This window comes from Idiotropiscis lumnitzeri, chromosome 3 (assembly GCF_059441095.1).
Source record: "Idiotropiscis lumnitzeri isolate Australia: NSW breed Sydney's pygmy pipehorse chromosome 3, RoL_Ilum_1.0, whole genome shotgun sequence".
NCBI lineage: Eukaryota > Metazoa > Chordata > Actinopteri > Syngnathiformes > Syngnathidae > Idiotropiscis > Idiotropiscis lumnitzeri.
In genome coordinates this window covers 1,253,910-1,276,509 of record NC_142393.1, presented here as the reverse complement: position 1 = coordinate 1,276,509, position 22,600 = coordinate 1,253,910, and the positions used below count along the sequence as shown (strand labels likewise).

General features: G+C 45.6%; 3 protein-coding genes across 3 annotated transcripts; 2 read left to right on the top strand and 1 right to left on the bottom strand.

The window, feature by feature from the left end:
* Nucleotides 1-726: 726 nt before the first annotated feature.
* On the top strand, nt 727-3,950 carry dnajc22 (DnaJ (Hsp40) homolog, subfamily C, member 22). The gene is made up of 4 exons (XM_088291367.1): nt 727-803; nt 2,018-2,624; nt 2,692-2,984; nt 3,213-3,950. The coding sequence occupies exons 2-4, from the start codon at nt 2,075-2,077 to the stop codon at nt 3,387-3,389; spliced, it is 1,020 nt and encodes a 339-aa protein (XP_088147493.1). The 5' UTR covers nt 727-803; nt 2,018-2,074; the 3' UTR covers nt 3,390-3,950.
* Nucleotides 3,951-4,076: 126 nt separating this feature from the next.
* Nucleotides 4,077-10,919, top strand: ikzf4 (IKAROS family zinc finger 4). The gene is made up of 8 exons (XM_088290782.1): nt 4,077-4,194; nt 5,789-5,852; nt 5,932-6,012; nt 6,100-6,366; nt 6,469-6,636; nt 7,161-7,316; nt 7,404-7,535; nt 8,017-10,919. Exons 2-8 carry the CDS (start codon nt 5,789-5,791, stop codon nt 8,808-8,810), a joined length of 1,662 nt encoding a protein of 553 aa, XP_088146908.1. The 5' UTR covers nt 4,077-4,194; the 3' UTR covers nt 8,811-10,919.
* A 7,235-nt stretch (nt 10,920-18,154) lies between these two features.
* wnt1 (wingless-type MMTV integration site family, member 1) lies at nt 18,155-22,409 on the bottom strand. Its single transcript, XM_088289227.1, has 5 exons — nt 22,312-22,409; nt 22,080-22,195; nt 19,719-19,972; nt 18,731-18,996; nt 18,155-18,659 (listed from the first exon to the last, which is right to left on the bottom strand). The coding sequence occupies exons 2-5, from the start codon at nt 22,178-22,180 to the stop codon at nt 18,168-18,170; spliced, it is 1,113 nt and encodes a 370-aa protein (XP_088145353.1). The 5' UTR covers nt 22,181-22,195; nt 22,312-22,409; the 3' UTR covers nt 18,155-18,167.
* Between the last annotated feature and the right edge of the window lie 191 nt (nt 22,410-22,600).

The window sequence follows — 22,600 nt, the reverse complement described above, 5'->3', positions numbered from 1 at the left end:
CTGACACCTGTTGGCAGTGGTAGGAAGTAACATAATACTGCATATTCGGGACTTACTCGAGTACGATTTTCAGGTAGCTCTACTTTTCCTTGAGTATGGCCTTTTTAAAACAGACTTTTCACCTTTACTCTCCGGGGGTGACAGTAACTCATTTGAAGGGACTTGGCATTTGGAAACAAAATGTCACATAACCAAATTACACACATGCAGGCAACCATATGCACGGGAGAAATATCAGGGTGAAACATCTATCTATCTATCTATCTATCTATGCTACACACATAGTGCCAATTTAACGTACCTTTAAGGCATATAACCCATATAATAAATTAAATACATTTAAAATCAGGTGTATATATACTTTCCAGGCTTGCAACTATTTGCAACATTGTGCATGATGACACTACACTTAAAAAAGACAACAGTTGTGAAGTGAAATGGATTTTAATGTTTTACTAAGATTGTTACAATAGATTAGTAATAATTAATAATATATAAATACGATTGCATTACTGTACGTGATGCAGCAGCAACTAGTATCAGTTACTATAATTTACTTTTATATTAAATATTAAATATAAATATATATTAAATTACTTTTAGAGCGTATGACATTTAGTTATGACATAACATGTAAGGTAAAATAGACTGAGGCTGATCAAGGGCCCTAAATGTTGATGTGTATCACGTGGTGACTTTCATTGTCATGATTCAAAGTCCAATCTGTTGCAACAACATGCAGAAACTTTAACGGGAGAAAGACTGAAAAGGATTGATCTGAAGGATTTCCCGATTTGGAGTCAGTAAGTGAAAACAAGACAAAGTAAAACATAATTGGCAAGTGTATAAAATGTTTCGCTCACATTAGTTAAACAGTACACTGATGTCATCAAAATGTTTTGATCTCTTTTCGCTGTATTTAGAGTACTGAATTGCGTCATGCGACAAACCTCCTTTTTATAATGGATAGTTGTCTTGAGATATGAGTGACCTGACTTACAAGTTTTTTATGATATGGGCCATCGCTCTGCCAAATTCTTGTTTTGACTTGCGAGCAAATATTTGCGATACTTGTTGATGACGCCACAGCACAAGTAGATAATGGTGGCTAATTGTGGAACTAGCAGATTTTGACTACTGCACAAATCATCATTTTGAGAGGACTGGACCCAATTTGTTTCTCCGTTAAATCGAGGTTCCACTGTACAAGAAACAATATTTATTGCATATTTGAAAGAACCACAATGCTTTTCCTGACCACAGTCTGTTTAGCTTCATGCTAACAATGGGAAATGCCATAGACGCAGCTAACGAATAACAGTTGTGTTATCCTTTAAGCAACGGATATTTGAACACAAATGTTGGAGCAACACACAGACAGTGTGAAAGTACTCACAGGCATATATTCTTTAACCTTTGCAAAAATTATTAATGTTAGGTCTGCAGCTTACTGAGTTATTTGTAAAACTCTTCTTCGTGTGTCCGCATGATACTGCCCCCAAGTGGCCAAGGCATGCACACCAGCAGGAGCTGCACAATGTCCATTGAATTGACCTGAAAAGTGTGGCAAATTGTTGAATTCTTCACATTCTATTTCATCACTGTATGTTATTGTAAAGTTTAATATAATAGAGCATAGGTGTCAAACTCTGGCCTGTGGGCCAAATTTGGCCCGGAAGTGTAGTCATATTTGGCCCGTAAGGCTATATCAAATGACTACCATTTTACATTCAAAATGATAACAGGAATTTTAAAAACTAAACATTGTATTGCATTAATAGAACCACTTCTAAGACAAATTTTCGATAAAGAATCAGCATTTATATATTTTTAAAAAAAATGAAACGCTGGTTTTACTTTTTGGCGCACTGTGTATTTGAGTTTGACAACCCTGTCATAGAGCGTGATTTTTCTGTGCAAACACGTGAATAACAGATGATTTTTTTTTTTGTTTTGCTTTCATCAAATTCATCAGGCTTTGATATGAAACTGAAAGTCATTGGTCTCATCCCCACAGGTGCTCAGTGAGCATGTCTAATTGTCACCTGCACCAGCGCTGATCAGGCGTCACAAGATGGTCAAAAGTGTGATGGTCGCCTATGCTCTGTGGGCCACGGGTGGTCTTTTTGGCCTTCACCATTTCTATTTGGGGCGCGATAGCCATGCGCTCTTATGGATCCTAACCGTGGGTGGTTTCGGCATAGGCTGGATAAGAGACTTGATCCGTATTCCAACGTATGTGGCAGAAGCAAATCAACACGTTGGGACCGAGACGAGAACAACCTCCAACATGCTCCCTCCGCCAGTAAACCCAGTTCGATTTGCTGGCCAGGTGTGTGTTGGCATCTACTTCGGCGCCGCGGCACTGATTGGACTGAGCTCCCTCAGGTTCTTCGACTTGATTCTTCTGCCTTTATGTGTGGGTGCAGGGGTGCATCTGGTGTCCACTGTTGGCCAACAAACCTCTGATCTCCAAAAAACGCTCACAGCTAGTCTCGTAACCTCGCCGCTATTCTACGGCAGCACGTTATCCCCTCTGCCCATTAGCCTGGCGGCCAGTGTCGCCGCCACACAGCATCGCAAATACAAGAAACCATCGGCAATGAGGAGAGCCCGGGAACTCGGTGGGATGAAAATGCTTCTCTCACTTGAAATCATTTCCGTCACTGATTGTTTATTTGGCACTTTTAGGTCCACGGCTTTGCAAGCTGAGTCTCGCTTGGCTGGCCTTCTCCGCTCCTTTGGCATATTGTGTTTTCCATAATACCACCGCCACATTGTATTACCTGTCTGAGTGTGTGGCAGCACTGCTGGATGTTTTTTGGTTCCTCCCTTGGCTGCGAAATGTGGTGGAATCCATTCTTTTCATGCCCTATCGCTTCATGTGTGTCTTGACTGGCGGAAGTTATTATGAAGATGCCTGGAAGAAGATGTTTGAAAGGATCATCAAAGACTACACGGAGCGTGAAAAAGAGGCGCTGAAGGTGACTAATTTCATTGATTCTGGAATTGTTTTTCTGTACCTTATAATCCCTTCGTAGGGAAATTCATATTCAAATGGATTGGATCACATTGTGTGCTGTATTTTTTTTGTCTTCATTTTACAATGGAACCACTAATGTTGAGCACAATCAGTTTCAAGATACTAGTTATGTCCAGGTTTTCACACGGCAAAGCATTATTTGAAAACTTTATTGTTGTGTGCATTGCAGGTTTTATCGCTAGGAGCACAGGCCTCGCTTGAAGAGATAACTCGTGGCTACAGGGAGCTAGCCAAGATTTGGCACCCAGACCACAACCCCAGCAAGGATGCTGAGGCCACGTTTGTCAAGATCCACAAAGCGTATGAGATTCTTCTACGGCGCCACAAGCCTGGCCGCTTCACATAGTTCCTGAGAAAAAGTTGGCACAGGCTCACCTCACTGTAATTATCAGCGCGGGAAAACATGTGTCAACTTGCCCTTCTTACCTAACTAACTTTTACTTGTCAAACAATTTTACATTGTAGAATGAATTGTCATTTACTTGACTTGAGCTGTCTTTGGAAACAAAATGCAATCCGTTCAAACAGCTTGCGGGTCATGCATAGCCAAAGAAAATAATCAATATATTCGAAGCAACTAGGTGCAAATTGTTAAATATGAACATCAGATATCTGATAACGGCCTTTAAAGTACTCACCGTTAATAAACATTTCACTCGCACTATTTGGTAAATTGAGAAAACAGTACTTTGCTGCCCTCTTGTGACGTTTCATATCCACCCTTGAACTATTTTATTCCACCAATGTGCAGTACTGAATATTGTATACATTGCTGTCTACTACCTTGTCTTGTTTGCTTTTTTCTTTTTTTTTACAAGGGCCGCGCTTTGCATTTTAATGTGCGGATGAATGCTATTTAATAATGTCGTACAACTACTAATAAACTAAAGCCAGGCACAAACAAAAAGCCAATCAGCAGTCAAATAATGAGACCTTCCGAGAGTGTTGGTCTTGATCTTAAGGCCTACTAATCAATTTGCATCCACATAGTGTGTGAATCGATGCATTCGATAATCCGCAGCCCGGAAGTTGTTTGGGGTTCTCAGGTAAAAAAAAAAAAAAAAGAAAAATCCGAGCGATGCTGCGGTGGCTTTGAAAACAAACCGCAATCCAGACACTTCTAAGGAGGGAAAAGAACGAGGGGTGACCAGGTAAGCAGACGCTTTGTGGACTTAGCTCGGCGCTCGCGAACACGAGAAAAGCCTCCATCGACTATCATTTGCAAGTCTTTTTTTGGTCTTTTTTTCCGCGGGAGTTGAACGCGGGTGAATGCCATTCGTCGTGTGCTCTGCTGCCATAGCAACGGCGCGCGAGAAACATTGAAGAAACATTGCATGGCAGCGCCGACAGTTGAATGTGCTCGATGCTGGATGACAGTCGCACGCGTGCACGCGTGCACGGGGCCGTCGTCATTGCTTCATCATGTGACACGTACGCCGCCGTTTTTAGCCGCCAGACGGAACAACGTAACGCACCGAGTGGCTCAAACAAGTGGCCGAAAATGTCCGCGGGGGCCACGTAGTTATTTGCAAATAGAAACCGCACGGTGGCCCTCCCGCGGAGATGAACGATTGGCAGTCTGGAGTCGGCGCTAGAGTGACAATCTCATGCACCCCCCCCCCCCCCACCCTCAGCCGTGCCCTGGTGTGACTGGCGCGTCTGCATCCGCGCCTGTTGCTCTCCAAGTGGCCAGATGCTGCATTCACGTTCCCCTTTTTTTGCCTCCTCGCACCACCGCAGCCCGACATTTCTTGATGCACAAGCTGCGGCGTTTGGCATCGCCAGAAGCCTCCTTATGATAATATGTGACATAATAGAACGAAAGAGTCACCGGAGATAAAAACACGCATAGAAATAAGTCGAATGGAATTTCTCATGTTGGTTCAGCGTTTGGTTAAACTTGCCTCATTGATTGTAGATTGTAACCCAGCAAACAGTTTCTGTGAAACTCCAAACTCAAAGGCCTTTTAAATATTTCCATTTACGGCTTTGCTTTCTATTACCTGACTCACAAGAAGCCAGCGTGGACATTTTAGCTGCTGTGTGTGTGTGATGTGGTCCATTTTCCTGTTGCTAATGACAGCAACAATTCAAGCAGACCTGTTGCAGCTGCCACATTGACCCCCGTCTGACCTGTATAAGTCCAATTTTCATTGAGCAGCTTTTTTTGTTCATCTCGTTGGGAAATAAAAACAAAAGAATGCTGTTCCACTAGATGGCAGAAAGTACAATTGAGCTGTGTGTCCACCTGTTGCCATTCATGCAACACTATTCGAACTTCAATTAAATAAGCACCAATTTCACACTCAGTGAATTTGTCCATATATTGAGATCATTATAATTTCTTCATTTCAGTACACATCGCTACTTTGATTCATGCCTGTTGCAATTTATGAGTTTTTCTAATTATTGGCCTGGGCTTGGCCATTATTTATTTATTTTTTTCATTTGCCTTGCAAGTAAAATTTTGACATACAGTCAGTGTGACAGGACAGCTAACTGGTGAGTTTTTTGCAACTCCCAGTTGAAGTTCAGTGTGAAACTGAACCTAAAACAAAGCTTTTAATTTTTATTATAGTTTTACTTTTTAAAACAAATCTTATTCCTCTCTATGATGGTGATGATTTAACTGTTTCGTTCTTGCATGCAATATCACCATCTGTGTGTGTGTGCACGTGTGTTTGTGTGTGTGTACGCGAAAACGTGTAACGTGCCGACTGACACCTTTCTTCTTGCGTCGTGCAGATGCAGGCATCTGGTGAAAGAATGAATGCGGATGAGGACTGCAATGGATGCTCTCATGCATCAGGTAATGTTACATAACAAAGTCGACATGGAGTCCATTTCTGTCTTCAGACAACAGATTTTTACTTTGCCGTCTCTTTCAGGCAGTGGCCAAGAGTCGTCAACAGAGCAGGACTTTTACAGCCCAAAGGGTCGGCAGTTTTTGACTCGTTGCTCCTTTGCGGGTTTGTTTTAAGCGGTCCCACGCAAGCTGTTTTGCTTTTATCTGTATATTTATCTATAGAGAGGCACGTTTGATTTTCCCTTCCCAGAAAATTCCATCAAGGTGGAGCTGTGCAGTGAAGAGAAATCACCGCAGCCGGACAACCGAGATAGTGACAGAATGGAGCTGATGGAGGAAGCGAGCGCAGAGCATGCCGGACTCGGCCAAGGGAATCTTTACGGCGAGTTGGCCACTTCGAAAAGCGCGTCTTCGGCTGGACCCCTCCGACTTCCGAGTGGAAAGCTCCAATGTGACGTGTGCGGGATCATCTGCATCGGACCCAACGTGCTGATGGTGCACAAGCGAAGCCATACAGGTGACGAGGGCCCAGCGTGAAATTAGCGGGTTGGAATAAAAAAATAAATAAATTAGCGCATCGAATTTGATGGTTTTCACGCCTCCACGTGTTTGTTGTTAGGTGAGAGGCCTTTCCAGTGTAACCAGTGTGGCGCTTCCTTCACCCAAAAGGGCAACTTGTTGCGTCATATAAAGTTGCACTCCGGAGAAAAACCTTTCAAATGCCCCATTTGCAACTACGCTTGCCGGAGAAGAGACGCCCTTGCTGGACATTTACGTACACATGCAGGTGAGCAATCGAGTCGGAGACAAATATGAATGCTGGCTTTGCACATTTCACAACAGCTGGAGCTGTAACAAAGCGACTTTCATATGGTGTCATATAAATAAACGGGAAATTTGAGCACCAATTAAAACACATTAACAATCAATACCAGAAGAACGGCGACAGTCTCATGTTGAGTCGAAAGGGAAAGAATAAAAATGTGGTTTTAAAAATGGACAAAGAATAAATAAAAAATACAAAATTAACTCATTCAATACCATTGACGGCTAAATACGTCTTTTTTTTTTTTACTCAGTTGGTAGTGAATGAGTTAATAAATATATAAAATCACGGCTGTAGGAATGCAAGGGTGACACCCAGTGATGAAATGGAGTCCATGTCGTACAACGGTAAACGTTTAACAACTTTGAGAAATTCCTAAAAAAATATTTGAAGGGTTCCGAATGCCATGCTTTTGTTGTTATTTAACGATCCGTCGTCTTGGTTACAGGTCATTTTACATTTGCTTTGGGATTTTCTTATTGCAGTTTCATCGCCACTGGGGGGGAAACCTTTCAAGTGCATCTACTGTAGCCGCAGCTACAAACAGCAGAGCACACTGGAGGATCATTTTGACCGTTGCCACAGTTTTCTCAAGAGTCAGGACCAGAAGGCAGCGGTCAACTCAAAGACAGCCCAGCAAGGTAAAACCCAAAAGTGCTCGTGAAATCGTATCTTCAATGAGTCATGTTTGTTTGTGCAAAGCCAGTCATGATGGATTTCATTTGCAGAAGATCAGTCTCTGATAACCGAGACGACGGCTAAACCCACGCCGGACTTGTCCAATGAGAAACCACAATTTGCCGATCGATTAGCTGTAAGCATCACCAAGCGCAAGAGGTCGACGCCACAGAAGTTTCTAGGTGCGTTTTCTTTTTGGGATTCCACATAATAGTCATTATGCGTACAGCACATTTCCCCAACCACCAGTCCGTGGGTCACTTTGGACCCGGCCGCACAAATCAAAGAAAAAGAAAATTGAAGTTTATTTAAGATTTGAGGCTAAACGATATCTTATTTTGAAAAGTGACAGGCTTATTTATATATATAAATTTGAACCATATCAATTTATTGGAAACAGTCTCATTGCAGGTCCCACTTAAAAATATATCAATTAAAGTTTAATATCGCTTCGTCCTACGAAATTGTCAGGCGCATGACAATGAAAACGCACTCTGTCCAGCGGAACGCTTGAGATGGCGAGCAGAGAGGAACCCGATTCCCAAAAGAACACACATGCGTCTGCACAAAAAGCAGGATACGCCAACGTTCACGCTCGAGTGCTGCTGCACCGTTGCGTCAAAACGCGATCCGTTGACTTTCGCTGCCATTTGTTGTTTCCAGCTGACAAGCACATCCATGTTGACCTTCTTGAAGTTCCTTGTGACTTGTCCTCCGGATCTGAGAAGGAAGGGGAGCCTCTGAATCGTCCGCCAGCCGAAGACTCCCCCGGTTTGAGCGGGCTACCTCTGCAGGAGTCCAGAAGCAAACGAGGGAACGGCGCGCTTCATCCTGCCTTCTCATCTGAGCTGCACACCATCACGGGCTCCACTCACAGCAATGTGCCTCCTCACGGAGCCCCGGGTGGACTCTCCATGGCGTCTCTTGGCCCGCCCGCTCAAGACGCAGGCGAAGGGTGCGACGGTCACCCTTCCGTTCCGAGCCACGCCGCCTCACCCAACGGATGTCCCGACTCGACAGATACGGAGAGCACGGCGGAAGACCTCAGCACAAGGGCTGCAGTCCACACACGTACCTCCAACAACAACCAGCACCTCCACTACCAAACCCTAGCACTGCCCTACAGCCTTTCCACCTCCGGCCTTGGCCAGGCTAAAGAGATGGACCCCGAGTGGGACAGAGTGTGTCCTTTGTCCCCCACCCCGGTGAAGAGGAGCGCCGGCTCTCCGCTCACCTCCAGGGAGAAAGTGCAAGTGTTGGACAGGGACGGTCAGCCCGTGCGCCATTTCCACTGCCGCCACTGCCGCATCCTCTTCCTGGATCACGTTATGTTCACCATCCACATGGGCTGTCACGGCTTCCACCGGCCCTTCGAGTGCAACATCTGCGGCCACCGCAGCCGGGACCGCTACGAGTTTTCCTCGCACATGAGTCGAGGAGAGCACCAACTGGCCTAAGGGGAGCGGCAAGGGGTGCGAGGAGTCGCTAGCAGCGTTGTGGGCTCATGTTTGCTCTGCACCAGGTCATGCTTTAAATCCACAGTGGAAAATTCGCAATGGGTCCGACAATTATTATTATCAGCTGTAGCCGGGTTTACATGCGGACTGTTTTGTCATTCCGATTGAATATCTCTGGTCCACCGTTTACATGTGACGGGATCTCTTCAAATCTGGCGCTAAAATATGCCGCTACATTTAATCAGAAGCGTCGTTTTACACATGTGTGACGCGCAATGGATGTACGGTAAATATCACAATTAATTCATTATCTGCCGCATTTTCCAGATTATATGCATCCGCATATAAGCCGCAGCTCTTTTTTGAAAAAAATAAAAATAATAATAAAAAATAAATAACTCAATGATACAGGCCGCAACACACTATAAGCCGCGACAGAACATGCGCAAACGAGACGCAGCCTGGCGATTCCTCACAACTTCCGGTCGGATTGGAAAACGGGAATATTGCACCCCCGTGACTCCAAAATTAAATTCCGTTCTGATTTGGTCCGTTTGATTCCAACAGAGTTGTTTGACGTGGTTTGATTCTGATCGGAATACAAAGCGCCGTGTCAACCCGGTTTATTCAAGCGAAGCTGAAGCGGGTGAAGAATCTTCCGAGAGCAGCGTTGACGAGTTTATTGCGGCAAATTATGAAATATGATTGATTGCACTCTCTTATTGAATCATCTGGCAAAATGTGATTTTGCTTCAAAAAAGTGCCTTCTTGGAGGATTTCCTCCAAATTAAAAAAAAAAAATGACGGGAACAGGTGCTGGGAAATCTTGACTAGCCATCTTCTCCTTGATTTAAATTGCTCGATGAAAATGGGGGTGTGCACAAGCAGAAGCGAAAGGCGCCGTGTTTACATTTGAAGGATTGTGTTTGGTGTCGACACGCACGCACTGAAAGATGTGTTGCGTGCGCGCTGCACGAGCACGTGCACGAGGGTGTTTAGTTTGTGAGGTGTGTGAGCCTCATATGCACTGAGAGCGTTGTGCCTCTGGGATTGGGGGGGTGGCTTTTGTCATGGGATAAAAGCCGAAAAGGACTGCCTTAACCCGAACTTGTTTACAGTGTTTGAAGTCCAAAAGTGGATCGGAAACAAAGCTCGAGCGTCAAGGTACAGGAGCTTGCATAGGATTTTGGATCTTAAAGTGAGCCTTGGAATACTGGTGCAGATCAGACCATGAGCCGGGAGGTTTTACAAGGAAGACCCTGACCAGGATAGTCCGGAGCTGCTTCGAAATCGACCGGACTGGACGACACGCACTTGATGGCTTCACTTTTCCGCGCTGGTTCTCCCGCACTGAAAGAACTGCCCAATCCTCACAATGGTGGTCATATAATTTGCCTTTCTCACATTCCCATCATGTTGCACAAGTTCTGACGAAAATGTATTTGGCACTTGCGGCCGAGGTCATCCAGGTCGTTGTTTGGCAAGTAAAACTTGAGTTGTGTTGACTTTCACTCGCACTCGTCTATTTATTAACGGTCGTGTTGCTTCTTTCAGCCTTGGTGTGTTTAATCAGCTATATTCCAAATCTTATCCAGCATATTCCTCAAGCGGACGAGAGATGTTACCTCCGGCTTCTTTGGAGCACCCGAATACCTTATTGCTACCGTGCAGTGACTTTTTTGTTCATGTTGATTTTGGGAACACGAATGAGACCAAACTCAGTATTCTCGACTTGTCATTGTGGGTTTGCTGCTTTAATAGTTGAACTTTTTTTTTAAAATGCAGAATGTAATGAGATGGTTTGACCAAAAAAAAAAAAGGTAAAATGAGAAGCGTGTGTGACTGCAACACAGCATGAGTACTTGTCACTGCCCTGCTTTCACCTGAATTGTGAACCGTTTTGTTTTGTTTTGTTTTTTTTAAAACGTGAAGTTAAGTGAAAAACGAGGCATGGGTTTGTGTCTCCTTGTGTGGACTTTGTTGTTGTTTTATGATATTTTGTGAGTGATATTTCCTGACAAAAACAATTTACCTCAAAGTTCAACATGTTTAACTGCCTCATTACTTCAAAAAGGTCCTGTTGCTTTCAGAGTTGTTTCTGCAGTTACAAATGCCCTCGCTATTCTGCAAACTTTTTACTGTTAATAAAGTTTGGTTTATTGTTAAAATGATTTGGCGTTCTTTCATCGTGCATGTCGTCGATATTGACTGGAAAGATTTTCAATAACTTTAATCATTACTAATGTATAGAGAAAGAAATACATTTTCCACTGGATGCCCCCCCCCTTGCATTTGCAACCATGACCCAAACTCATTCTTCAACCAGCAAGCTAACAATCGTTCTGCCATCTCATTTCCTGCATGTTAATGCACCTCCTCTTGCGTGACAAGCGTCTCCAATTCGCTCTCTGCTCGGTTATTCTTTTTTTTTTTTTTTACGTGTTACTCGTTCTTTTATTTCAATTCTATGCTATCGTCAAGGCGGCGCCGGTGTGTCCTGACTCCTCCGATTTTGGAGCGTCACAAAGTATCAACTTTTAAATGTGTAGTTCCACGTTTTGACCACTAGAGGGCAATCAAGTCAGGTTTCACGCAGCTCATTGACGCGCTCTCATCAGAGCACAGTGTCGTTTTCTCCAAAATTGTTCATTTTCAGTTGTTCACAACTGTACTCCAACATGCTTACTAACATAATCAAAACACTGCTTCTAACCTATGGTAAATTGCATTTAGCTGATTAAGTTGACTGATCCCACGTCCACAGTGTGATGATATATTAATAAAACAATGTGAATATATTATTAAAAGTAAATTGTAAATGTTAAATTAAAAAAATGAAAAAACGCTCCCTTTTTAAGTACAGTTACAACTTTGGTGCGTTGCTACTCGCCACCAGTGAATATATCACGTGATTATCTGTTGCTTCAACTGCTGTTGGATCTTATTTTTAATTCACAACTAATGGCATGTGTCGTGAAGATGAAAATCATATTCAAATGAGGAGTAACTCCAAAAGAAAATTAGGGGAATCAATCTCACCTTTTAACTCGATCCCAGCCAATGAAAAGCAGTGTCAAGTCCACTTAAGTAGACAATGGACTTTAGTTTTGGCGGTGTGTTTCGACCCCTTTTGTACCGATTCCCACAGGACCATGCACTTGTTATTATTGTTATATGTGTTCTTTATTTTTTTTTATATGTGAAAAGCAGTGCACAGTTCTATTCTATTGCTAAAATAATATATAATCAATTTGCTGATTTGACTGATTTTTGAGAATAATGCTTGACAGATGTTCAGCGGAATAACAAAATATCATTCTACCAATTGTGTCTCGCTATCAATGTTCAGATCATTTGTTTATTGAATCAAATGGCATAAGTAGCCATGTTTAAGTTTTCACTGCAGCATGTATTTGAATTACCTAAATGTTCACACTTGAACATTTGTGGCCTCAGCGATGTGTATTAAACCAAGATGAGAATTCCGTGGGCTTACTGGAACAAACTTTTTAACTTTATTTTTGTAAGGGTGCAGCTTGTATTGAAACACAGCTGGCAGAGCTTTAGTATCTCTGTGGCTCTGGAAGCCATTAGTGATAAAAGTGTGTGTGTACGTGCGCGTGCAGGGGTGTGTGTGTGTGTGTGTGTGACAACGTGACATCAGAAAAATATGCATGTTTTAGTGAGAAATGCAAAAGTGGCGTAGTTGTGTTATGCAAGCCATTCCTGGCATGCGCGCACTTGGGAAGCCGTGTGGCTCGTGTGGTTGCCTTTTCCCTGTCACTCCACGGCCTGAAAGAGGACGCGCCAGAAGAAATGTCTTCTTTACTGACTTTGGCTGCCAGATGAGCTGGATAATGGACGGGACCGGCTGCTGCAGGAAGCGTGCGTGCAGCCACATAACAAGCACACACAAACATGCGCCGCTCGGCTCGTTGGGGTCAAGGATGCCCGTGTTGAGGATGTGCGACATGTTGCACACGCACAAAGACACACACATGGCGACACACACGGAAAGTCATCTATCTGTCAGTGGTTATGAATTTTTTTTGGAAGCGCCCCACTTTCAGCGACCTGCCCTCCCTGCCCCAAAAATGGCCCTCCGGCCGGGTCGGAAGGCCGGACCGGACTGCTCATCTCTGCTTAATAATGAAAAGTGTTCATGATAGCCCCTCCCACCATGACAATTTAGACCGACTCGGATTCACCTTCTGATGGCGCGTCGCAAGGGTTTTGATGTTTCAGTCAGTTGCGTTGAATGAGTCCATTTTGTGCGTGTGCGACGTGTTCAATTGCGGAATGGCTTGTGAGCTTGCGAGTCCAGCTGTGCGTTCGCGAGCTGACCGGGCAATGACACAGGAATGTGTCACAGTTCCTGCTAGCCACTCGACTCTCCCAAAGTGCTGCAATTAAACATTCCTCCTCCGCTGTGTCAGGGCTGAGCCTTCGCCCACTCGTCCTGTAAAACACAACTCCTAATTGAAACCAAAACGGAGTTTGGGTCCCTGCACTCTTGAGCAGTCTCGAGATGACGGCTCGGCTCTGCGCGTCGACTCGAACAAGACATGTTGCCGTCCTGACCTCGTCAACAACAGGCCGGCTCCAAGTCAAGGCTCACAGTAACCAACTTGTGATCTGATTGGCTGTCATTGCAGTCCATCAGCTGTAAAAGCCCCCTTGAGACACAGAACCGATGCCCGCACGATTTGATCTGAGGGCCTCGGACGAATAGTGCGTCTTATGGATATTGTGAAATCTGCCTGGCAACACCAGCTAACAGAATTCTTATTGGATAAAAACTCTAACCTAAAAATTCAACGCTAGGATAGAATATGCCATCCAATATGATTTTTTGATGATGTTAGGCCAGCCTTGAAGGCCTTGCAGGCCTTGACGGCCCACCACTGTCAGTGAGTGCTCCGTCCACATTGCCAATCTGATTCATTCAAAGCCCCGCAATGCAAATGTTGCGTTTTGAAAACATCTTTAGCGTCGCACACGGCAGCGTGGAGTGCGCTGCGTCCCTCCACCATCGGCACTTTTCGTCCTTCCCGCACTTGGATCGCGTGAAGCTCAATTGTCGGCAGCACGAAAAGGTTTGCCCCCCCCCCATCTTGAGTTGCGATGCTCCCGCTCCCGTGTGGTCGCTCATGGCAGGTCGCCGGATGATGAAGTGACGGAGGTGTGAGGAGGCCACGGCCATTGTGTCGCTTGCGTGGCTTTCGCTCTGGAACTGCCATCTGCCCAAAAGGTCACTTGCGAGGGGACCATTCTCGTGCGCGGGCTCTGCCTTGCAGCTGCCGCCTGTACACACACACACACACACACACGCATACGCAAAGACACACACGCAGAAATTCAAAGTCAATTTTGCAGGAAGAGATTTTGAGTACATTTTACAAGTTGATTACATGTAAAAAGTCACTCCAAGGTTGAAAACAGTTTTTTTGTTTGTGTGCACACAAACGAGCTCAATGCGGTAGAGGATCGAAACCATAACCTCAAGTTTGGAGTCGGCCACCTGAAGCCAGGCCGCTGCTCCAGTCCGTTTGTATATTTTTGGTTTCAGGTGCAAACTTTGGGATCTTACCCCCAAAGCGACATCGTTTTTGGCCTCCTTTTGGAGATACCAGCAATATACGCTGGCGGAGATCCAACTCAGGTGTCGAGCGGCCGTCTCCAAATCTCGAGGATGTCGCTTCAATGAATTCTCGGGTGTTGGGTCGTAACAATATTACCTGTCAACAAAATTCAAGCATGAGCCGTGACCAAAAGCTCCTATTTCATTTGCTGCCCGTTCTGCCCACACTTTCGTTCCCATCTGCGACCCAAACCCAATTGAGCATTCTCTCTTTAAATGGGAGGCCACTCCACCCAACCGGCAAAAACGCTTCCGTGATTCAGAGCGGAATTTTAATGCGAAGCCGCTGTGCTGCATCATCCGCACGAGTCATAAACACCTTCAGATATTAAAATGGAAGAAGCGACTCCGTCACCGCCTCGGAATACAGTCCCAAATATTTTCTTCATTCAAACCAAAAGCGGCAATTTTGGGGGGGACGTTTCTTCGTTTGTCTGCTTGCACTTCCCCTCTGGTCGTCCAGTGACAGTTTTGTTGTTTTGGATCGCAGCCTTCTCCCCACGAGTGCCTGCTCGCCGCCTGGCGGGGCCGTGTGTCAAAGGTGGCGGCGGGAGAACAGACTGTGGGAACAGCCGGTTAGCCTCCGCTGGTCCCTCGCTCCCCAACCGGAGGGGCAGCCATCAATCCAGCGCTCCCCCTGCCTCTGTGCACACACTGCAGCACAAACACACAAATGCCCAACCAAACACACACACACACACACACACACAAAGACGACAATGCTCACACCCTCTCCCAATAATCCTCGGAAGCAATTTCATCTCGACTCGGGTGGCGGCCCATTGTCGCCGGCCCCTTCAATCTTTCCTTATTAACTCTCGCTTTGTCCCGCATCCGAGCTTCTGGACTCATCTCTCCTACATTCCGATCGGAGCTGCTCCCAGCACTCCCGGGCAACCTCCATTCGCTAATCCCACCGCCGCCCCCACCCCGAGGAACTCTCACTGTTTTTTGTTTTTTTTTTCCTGCCCCAAACCTGCCGATCACCTACTCCCACAGTAAGGTAGGGGCATTAACTCCGTTGGTTTCCTGAATTAAGGCTGGAGTGTAAAGGCGGGGTGGCTGAAGTGGGAGGCGGCCACAAAGTGACTCCAGCCCAGACAATTAGAACAATGAGCCGGGCCCGTAGGGTGCTAACTCGCTGCGTCACGCCTGGACGGTGGGGCATTTTGTCACTTTAATGAATTGTCCATCAGGCCTGGGCCACATCGCAGGCTGCGCACGGAGAGGCCAGCAGGGACCCAGACACTAAGTCGGTATTTATTACACTGCCTTTGTCACTAATTGAGCTAATTATCAGTGACTCCTCAGCACTCCCACAGGCAGCGCCGCCCCCACGGACCCTCCTCCACTCTCTCACTCCAAAGGCCTGCCTTCTCACTTTGCTTCTTCGTCTTTATTTTTATCTTCACCATCAGATCTTTCAGCAAGTAGTCGGCATATCTCAAGCAATTAAGCCAGTTTTTAATTTTTATGATTATTATGTGAAGCATTTTCAATTTTTTCTTTTATCCGTTCCTCACCAAACAACCACGTGTTCCTCTGCTGTCCACGTTCGCTGTCCTGATGTCGGCTCCGCATGTTGACCCGGCGACTGCGCCTTGCTGTGAAGGAGAAAGTACCAAGCTTCCCAAAGTCATGTGCTAAATCGCATGGCGAAGGGTTGGCGGGAATTTATTTATTTTTTCGCGCCATTATCCTTTGGATTTTTGCATGAAAATGAGTGCAAAAAAAAAAAGAAATACAAATTTGAATGTCGTGAAAGTTGCTGCTGTGCGAGGTAAAGTTCTAACGTGGCTGGATAAGCTGTGGCAAGAGAAGACGGACGCAAAGATGTTTTGTGAGCTTTGCTGATGGTCATCGGATTAAGCACAGGACACCCAGGGACGGACTTCCATGCTCACTTGCTTGAGCATTAAAAACAACAAAACGTAATGTGGACACATTCGAGACCCAATTGAAAAATAGAAACTTTATTGTTTGTTCTATCGTACAAAACAAAAACAACTGCCACCTACATCGCTCGTATTCCCTAAAGAGAATTGCTTCTCGCATTTTTCTATCGCAGTATAAAAACCTTCGAAATAAATATGTTTTTTTTTTCTTTCTTTTTTTAAATTTTTTTTTACACTGATAAAAACGGGCTTGAATTCAGTGCATGGCAAAATACAATAAGCGGTCATGTTTCTTTTCATGTTCTTTGTAAAATGTCCGCTCCGTGACTCCAGAAATGATCATAAAAACACAAAACGGTGAGAGTGGAAGTCGAAAGATTTTCGTCCGCGTTGACAGCTGCAGACGTCATTCGGCAATGACCTCGTTATAAATATAATCATATATTTGGATATTTACAACATTTTGGTTCTCTTAGCTGATGCACAGTTTGATGTCAGTTTCATCCTCGCTGGTTTAAATCTGGTCGTCTTGGCTTGGGTGTTTATTTGGTGCTCAGTTTCAACATGCTAAGATTGCGCCGACTCACGTTTGCTTGCAACTCTGCAAACTTTGCATCCGGTGATGACGTTCTACTCAGTGTAACATTCGGATCACGTTGCCTTCGTCAGATTTGCTCGCTTTCGCTTTTTCTTGGCGCTTAGCGGTGCCACTCATTTAGCATTTGTTGCAGCGATCAGATCAGGATTGAGGTGCTGCTTCATATGGAATTTAAGTAGAGGTGAGCGGTCAAGGCCTTCATCATCAACATCATCAAGAAAAAATGATCATATTCTTCACATTGATGTCATATTATATCCTCGTGTTGAATTTTAGGTTCGAGTTTTTATCCAATCAGAATTCAGCTCGCTTGTGTTGTCAGGCAGATTTCACAATACCAGTAGCACGCATGATTTGTCCGAGGCCTTCAGTTACAATCGTGCGGGCGTCTGTTCTGTGTCTCAACGGGGTTTTTACAGTTGATAGACAGTTGCGATAGCTGATCAGATCGCGAGTTGCTTACAGTAAGGCCTTCTCGCTCGCCTTACGCTGAAGGTGATGAACGCGTTTTGTGATTGGATACTCACTCGTGAGGGGGCGGCACCATGCGGAATCAACACACCCGAAAGTTGTAACTGGCGAAAATATATTCTTGCTTATTTTTTAAACCTCAATGGCCACAGGAGGGAAAAGTGTGGATTTAATTGCAGATACACTTGCAGAGGACATTTTCAAGAGAAGCTAGGTCGTCCAACACTCACTCAGTCAGTAGTGCGTAAGTGTCCAGCCATGGTGTGATAAATGATGCTAATATGAGGTGGATTTATTCAAGTCGGATTTCACTGAAGGCCAACGTGTGAAATGCGCGGCCCGCCACCGACTTTAGGTAAGACTGGCCAACGTCGTGAGGAAATTATTTTCAATTGGGCTGCAACGAAGAAAGTTCAGTGAAAGAACTGAAACATTTGGAAAAGAATGACCCGTCTTTACAAGTACATGTGAAGCGCTGGCAAGTTTTGAACCAGCTCCTCCCGCCCCCGTTCGCTCATCTGAATACTTTTGAGCATTAAATGTAAGAAGAAAGCCTAAATTGTCTTCTATACCCTGTTCGTACGTTTGTGCTTTTGTCCGCTGGTTGACTTTTTGGGTTGATCAAACTCCCTGTCAGTATCCCCCTAGCAACCACCTCGAAACAGTTTTTGGGACTTGCTCTGCCAGCTACTTCATTTCTAAACAAGTTCTGCTTGTCACAGGCCTAACAAAACAGCGCCGCATCTTCATGATCATAGACACTGGTGTAATGTTCGAGTACTGGTGCAGTTCAGGCAGCTGACGTGACAGCACCAGTGGAACGTGCAGTTGCACCGCTCCGCGACGCTCTCGGCGCGGCTCGTAAAGCCACGTCCGCAGCAGAGCAGCTCGCATCCATCCAGGCCCGGAGAAGAGCTGTTGCAAGTTCGACCCAAAGTCCCCAGAGTGCCACTTTTGCCGTTGGACGAGCAGAAGTTTGGCGATTTCTCAAAATAGACCAGATCCATGGCGGAAGGGGCTTTGTGAGCCGGGTTTTCCGGTTCCAGGTGGCGAGGGTCTGCTCGGTGGGACGCGCGATTGCTGCCCTTGTTGGCGTAAACGACTCGGGATGCGCCGTCAAAACGGTCTTTGAGGAAGTCTCCCACGGCGCGGAAGCTCGGCAGGCGCATCCAACAGGTCCTCACGGTGCACGAGCCTGACATGCCGTGACATTTGCACTCCTGCCGCATCTCCGAAGACACCGTCTGCAATGAGAGCAACCAGAGTGACCATCGGCAACGAGACACCATTTGCCCATCTCCACGTGGATACGTACCATTCTGCCGGCCTCGTTATTGTGCAGGTTGGTGAGGTAGCGCAGATCCCGCCCCCTCTCGCCGGAGTCCACAAATTCCCGACTGAACATCCTGCCGAAGTCCACGTTGTCACTGCAGCCCCCCCAGTGCCAGTCCGGCCCCCCGGGACCTCTGCGCCGGTAATCGCACGTGCACGATTCGATGGCTCCTTCGGAACACGACCGAGCCACCGCATGAGTCACCCCCGCGCTGGTGACGGCAAACACAAACGCGGTCTCTCTGCAACCTAAGAAACGACAGCAGGACTTTGCATCAGAACCCCGGATGGATCTGTTCATCGCCAGTCGGGGCGACGGAGGCCGTACCGGACCGATCACCTTTCAGTCACGCCTACTGGATAGCCATCCAGCCATCATCTGTACCAGTTCTCCTCACGAGTGTCGCGGGGGGGGTGTTGGAGCCCATCCCAGCTATCTTTGGGCAGTAGGTGGGGGACACCCTGAACGGGTTGCCAGCCAATCGCAGGGCACACAAAGACGAACAACCATCCGCGCTCACACTCACACATAGGGGCAATTTCGAGTGTTCAATCGGCCTACAATGCATGTTTTTGGAATGTGGGAGGAAACCGGAGTACCCGGAGAAAAGCCACGCAGGCATGGGGAGAACATGCAAACACCACACAGGTTGGAATGGAACCCACGGCCTCTGCACTGTGAGGCCATCGTGCTCACCACTTGCCCAACGTGTCGCCACCTACTGGATAAGGAACGTAACTACAAAAACCCCACTTGGAGAACCTGCAAACTCCGCACAGAAAGGCCGGAGCTGAGATTCAAACCCAGAACCCTCCCTGTGGGGCAGCAGTGCTCGCCACGGGATCACTTAGCTCCCTTCCAAATCCCTTTCATCAGTGAAATATTTCATGAAAAGGCCATTTTAATATGAACAAGGGATTCCGATTCATCCTCCTCAAACTCTTTCAAAGGAAAGACAAGAGCGACTCACCACGGTTGACAATTTTGCCAAATATGGCCGGGCTGTGGGTGGTCGGGCAGTTCCAGCGGCGGTTACGGAACTGCCACTTGCATTCTTTTATGGCTGCGTGCAGTCCGGCAGTGATGGCGTGCAAGATGCCAGGATTCTGCCGAATGAGTCGGCGCTGCCGCCGACTCAGCAGGACCAGGCTCGGGTCCAAGACCAACTGCACATTCTTGGAGTTGGTCAGAAGGTTGGATGAGGAGGCCACGTTGACGATGCCCCTGGCGCAAGTCAAAACAAGAGTCAGACGAGACATCGAGACGACTTTACACGAGATGTTTCGGTTGAGTCGTGTGGTGAAAACCAAAAAAAAAAAACATTTCCGCGACCGACAAAAGCTTGTGGATATTCTGCTTTTAAGGTGAAATCTCAAATGCGCGACAAGGTATTGAGTTGGACTTCATGCACATCGTCCAACGGCTGTTTGATTTTTTTTTCGGGACGACTTCATATTTTCAAGCGACGAGGTGTTTCGGTCTCTCGATGTCTCTGGTGCAACCCGCTTGATGACACTCGAAGCTCACTGGCCACTTCCTGTTTGAACTCTTGATCACTTCTTCTGTCTCATTTTGTCAAAATATGAGCAGCTTGTTTAAATAATCAGTTTGATTCCAACCACGACATGTTTTTAGCCTCATCAAATTTTGAAGTGCTGAATTTTTCCTTCCTGATTTTGGTTTTAGTTTTCTCACGTTTTCCTTTTTTTTTTTTTTTTTTGTCCCTTTCTGTCGTTTGCTTTTGTGTCCACCTGTGCTGGTCAGCTCAGTCTCTTGTGTGAACCAATCAGCTCCCTCAGCCACTTGTGTCTTGTGCAGCTGTTTCTCGTTCAGCTCGTCAGTTGCTCGTATTTAAGTTGCCTGCTTTTGGATCATGGTTTGCATTTGCGATCTCAGCTCGTGTCAAGTCAGGTCTTCATACTCTTTGGTTTTGCTCTTCTTTTGGTTATTGTTTTATTTCTTTTTTAATTTGTTGTTCTAAATTCCTGTCATTTCTGTGACACCATATGGAAAGCGCTTTGTTGCAGCTCTGGCTGTTGTGAAATGTCTTACCTGCCTTGCCTCTCTGCTTCCCTCATTTGATTCCACCTTTTGCCACCCCCACGACAATCTGTAACCGTGACACGTTTAGCTTCTTGTTCGAGAACAGAAAGTAAAGCAAAAGTGGAGCTGGCCATTCTAAATTTTAGAGAAGGTCAAATTTAGTTCACCTGTAAAAGTCAGAATGTATTTTAGATTCCTTCTAAAATGCCAAATGCCGTTTCTTTTGAATAAAAAAAAAAATCTTGACACTCACCATGCTCGAGAATCGGAATTTTTATCTTCTTCCCAAGACATTTTTTTTTTTGCATTTTTATCTTTGTTGGAAACACTTTTGTGAGGACCACATTGAATGATTATGTTCCATAACACACTGACTTACTTTGTGCGGAATAACAAACCCATTAAACGAATTTCGAATGAACTAGAACAGAGATTGTTCTGACAACATTTCCCGCCGCGCACTTTATCATCGTGTCGGAAGTCTTTCACCAGAACAGTGCAAACGAGTAACACGATGGCGTCCGAAACTTTTTTTTTCCAGATATAAGACTTTCTACGACATGTCGATTTACAGACGCTCGGCGAAATTTGACGGTTTCCACTGCGCTGTTCGAGAACTGCTCCAAATTTATGACCGTCTTCTCCGTAGAATATATGTGTCATTGTTTTGTTCATGTTTTTGCTTTTTTATTTGGTCTCATATACAATGTGTCCCACATCACTTTAGGCATGTTTTTCATTTGACTCTAGACAAGAAAATAAATGAGTATAATATTACTTTTTTTTTAAGAGGGAGTGCAGTGGAATGGTTTTGAAGGATCATATGTTTGTGGAATGTCAGCTGTCATTTTATTGATTCGTGGCCTCAATGTTTTTATGCGTAAAAACCGCAAGGGCGCTTCCAAAACATGCACTTTAAATCTTTTGTCCGCAAAGTGCCCAACCCACCATCAATCGTCATTTAAACAAGCACATAAAAAATTTTGTCATGCCTCCTTTATGTCAGACTGTTTATTTGACGAGCCTGCAAAATATTCTCGAGGGATTCTGTTTGGCAGTTGAATAAATTCTACTTTAATACAACTTGGACATAAACGCTTTTTTTAAAATGACATAATGTGAGAGGGGGGGGCATGGAATGAATCGATGACGTCAGAAAATTCTCAGAACGATCAATAATGAACTTGTTTTGAATTTGCACGCGGCACGGGCGAATGAGTTGCCTCCTTCTTTTTTCTTTTTCTTTTTTCTCGTCTGCGCACAAAGCAAAGGTGGGGCATGCACTCACCACCAGCGGCCACTGTTGTTGACTGCCCCGGTGCCGGAGAGCGACGACACCAGCAGGATGCAGGCGGCTTTGACTCCCAGCAGAAGCGCCAAACTCCTCATCGCGCTCTCGCTCACCTTGCAAAATGACATTCATAAAAGCTCTCCATTATTTCGTCACTGAAGCTTTTTTTGCATAAATCACATGTCAACTTCCAAATGCATCTTTTTTTTTGCAAGGTGCCTCAACTCACCAGTCCGCCGAAAAGCCCCGAATGTGATCTGAGGAATGCGAGACAGTTCGCAAAAGGTGACGACGTGACGAGGATGCTGCACTTCTCCTCACTGCGTCCCTCCGAGTGATGCTCTGCGCGGTGCACGGAGCGCGTGGGACAGTCCCGCAGACTTGATCCCCTCGGCGGTGACAGCAGTTAGGCAACACATTCTTCTCTTATTGAGTGCTACGAGGGCGAATAAAAAAGGGATTTGCTGCTCACATCTCCCTCTGTGTTTTTTCTCTCTCTTCCTCGGAGCCTTTTCAAT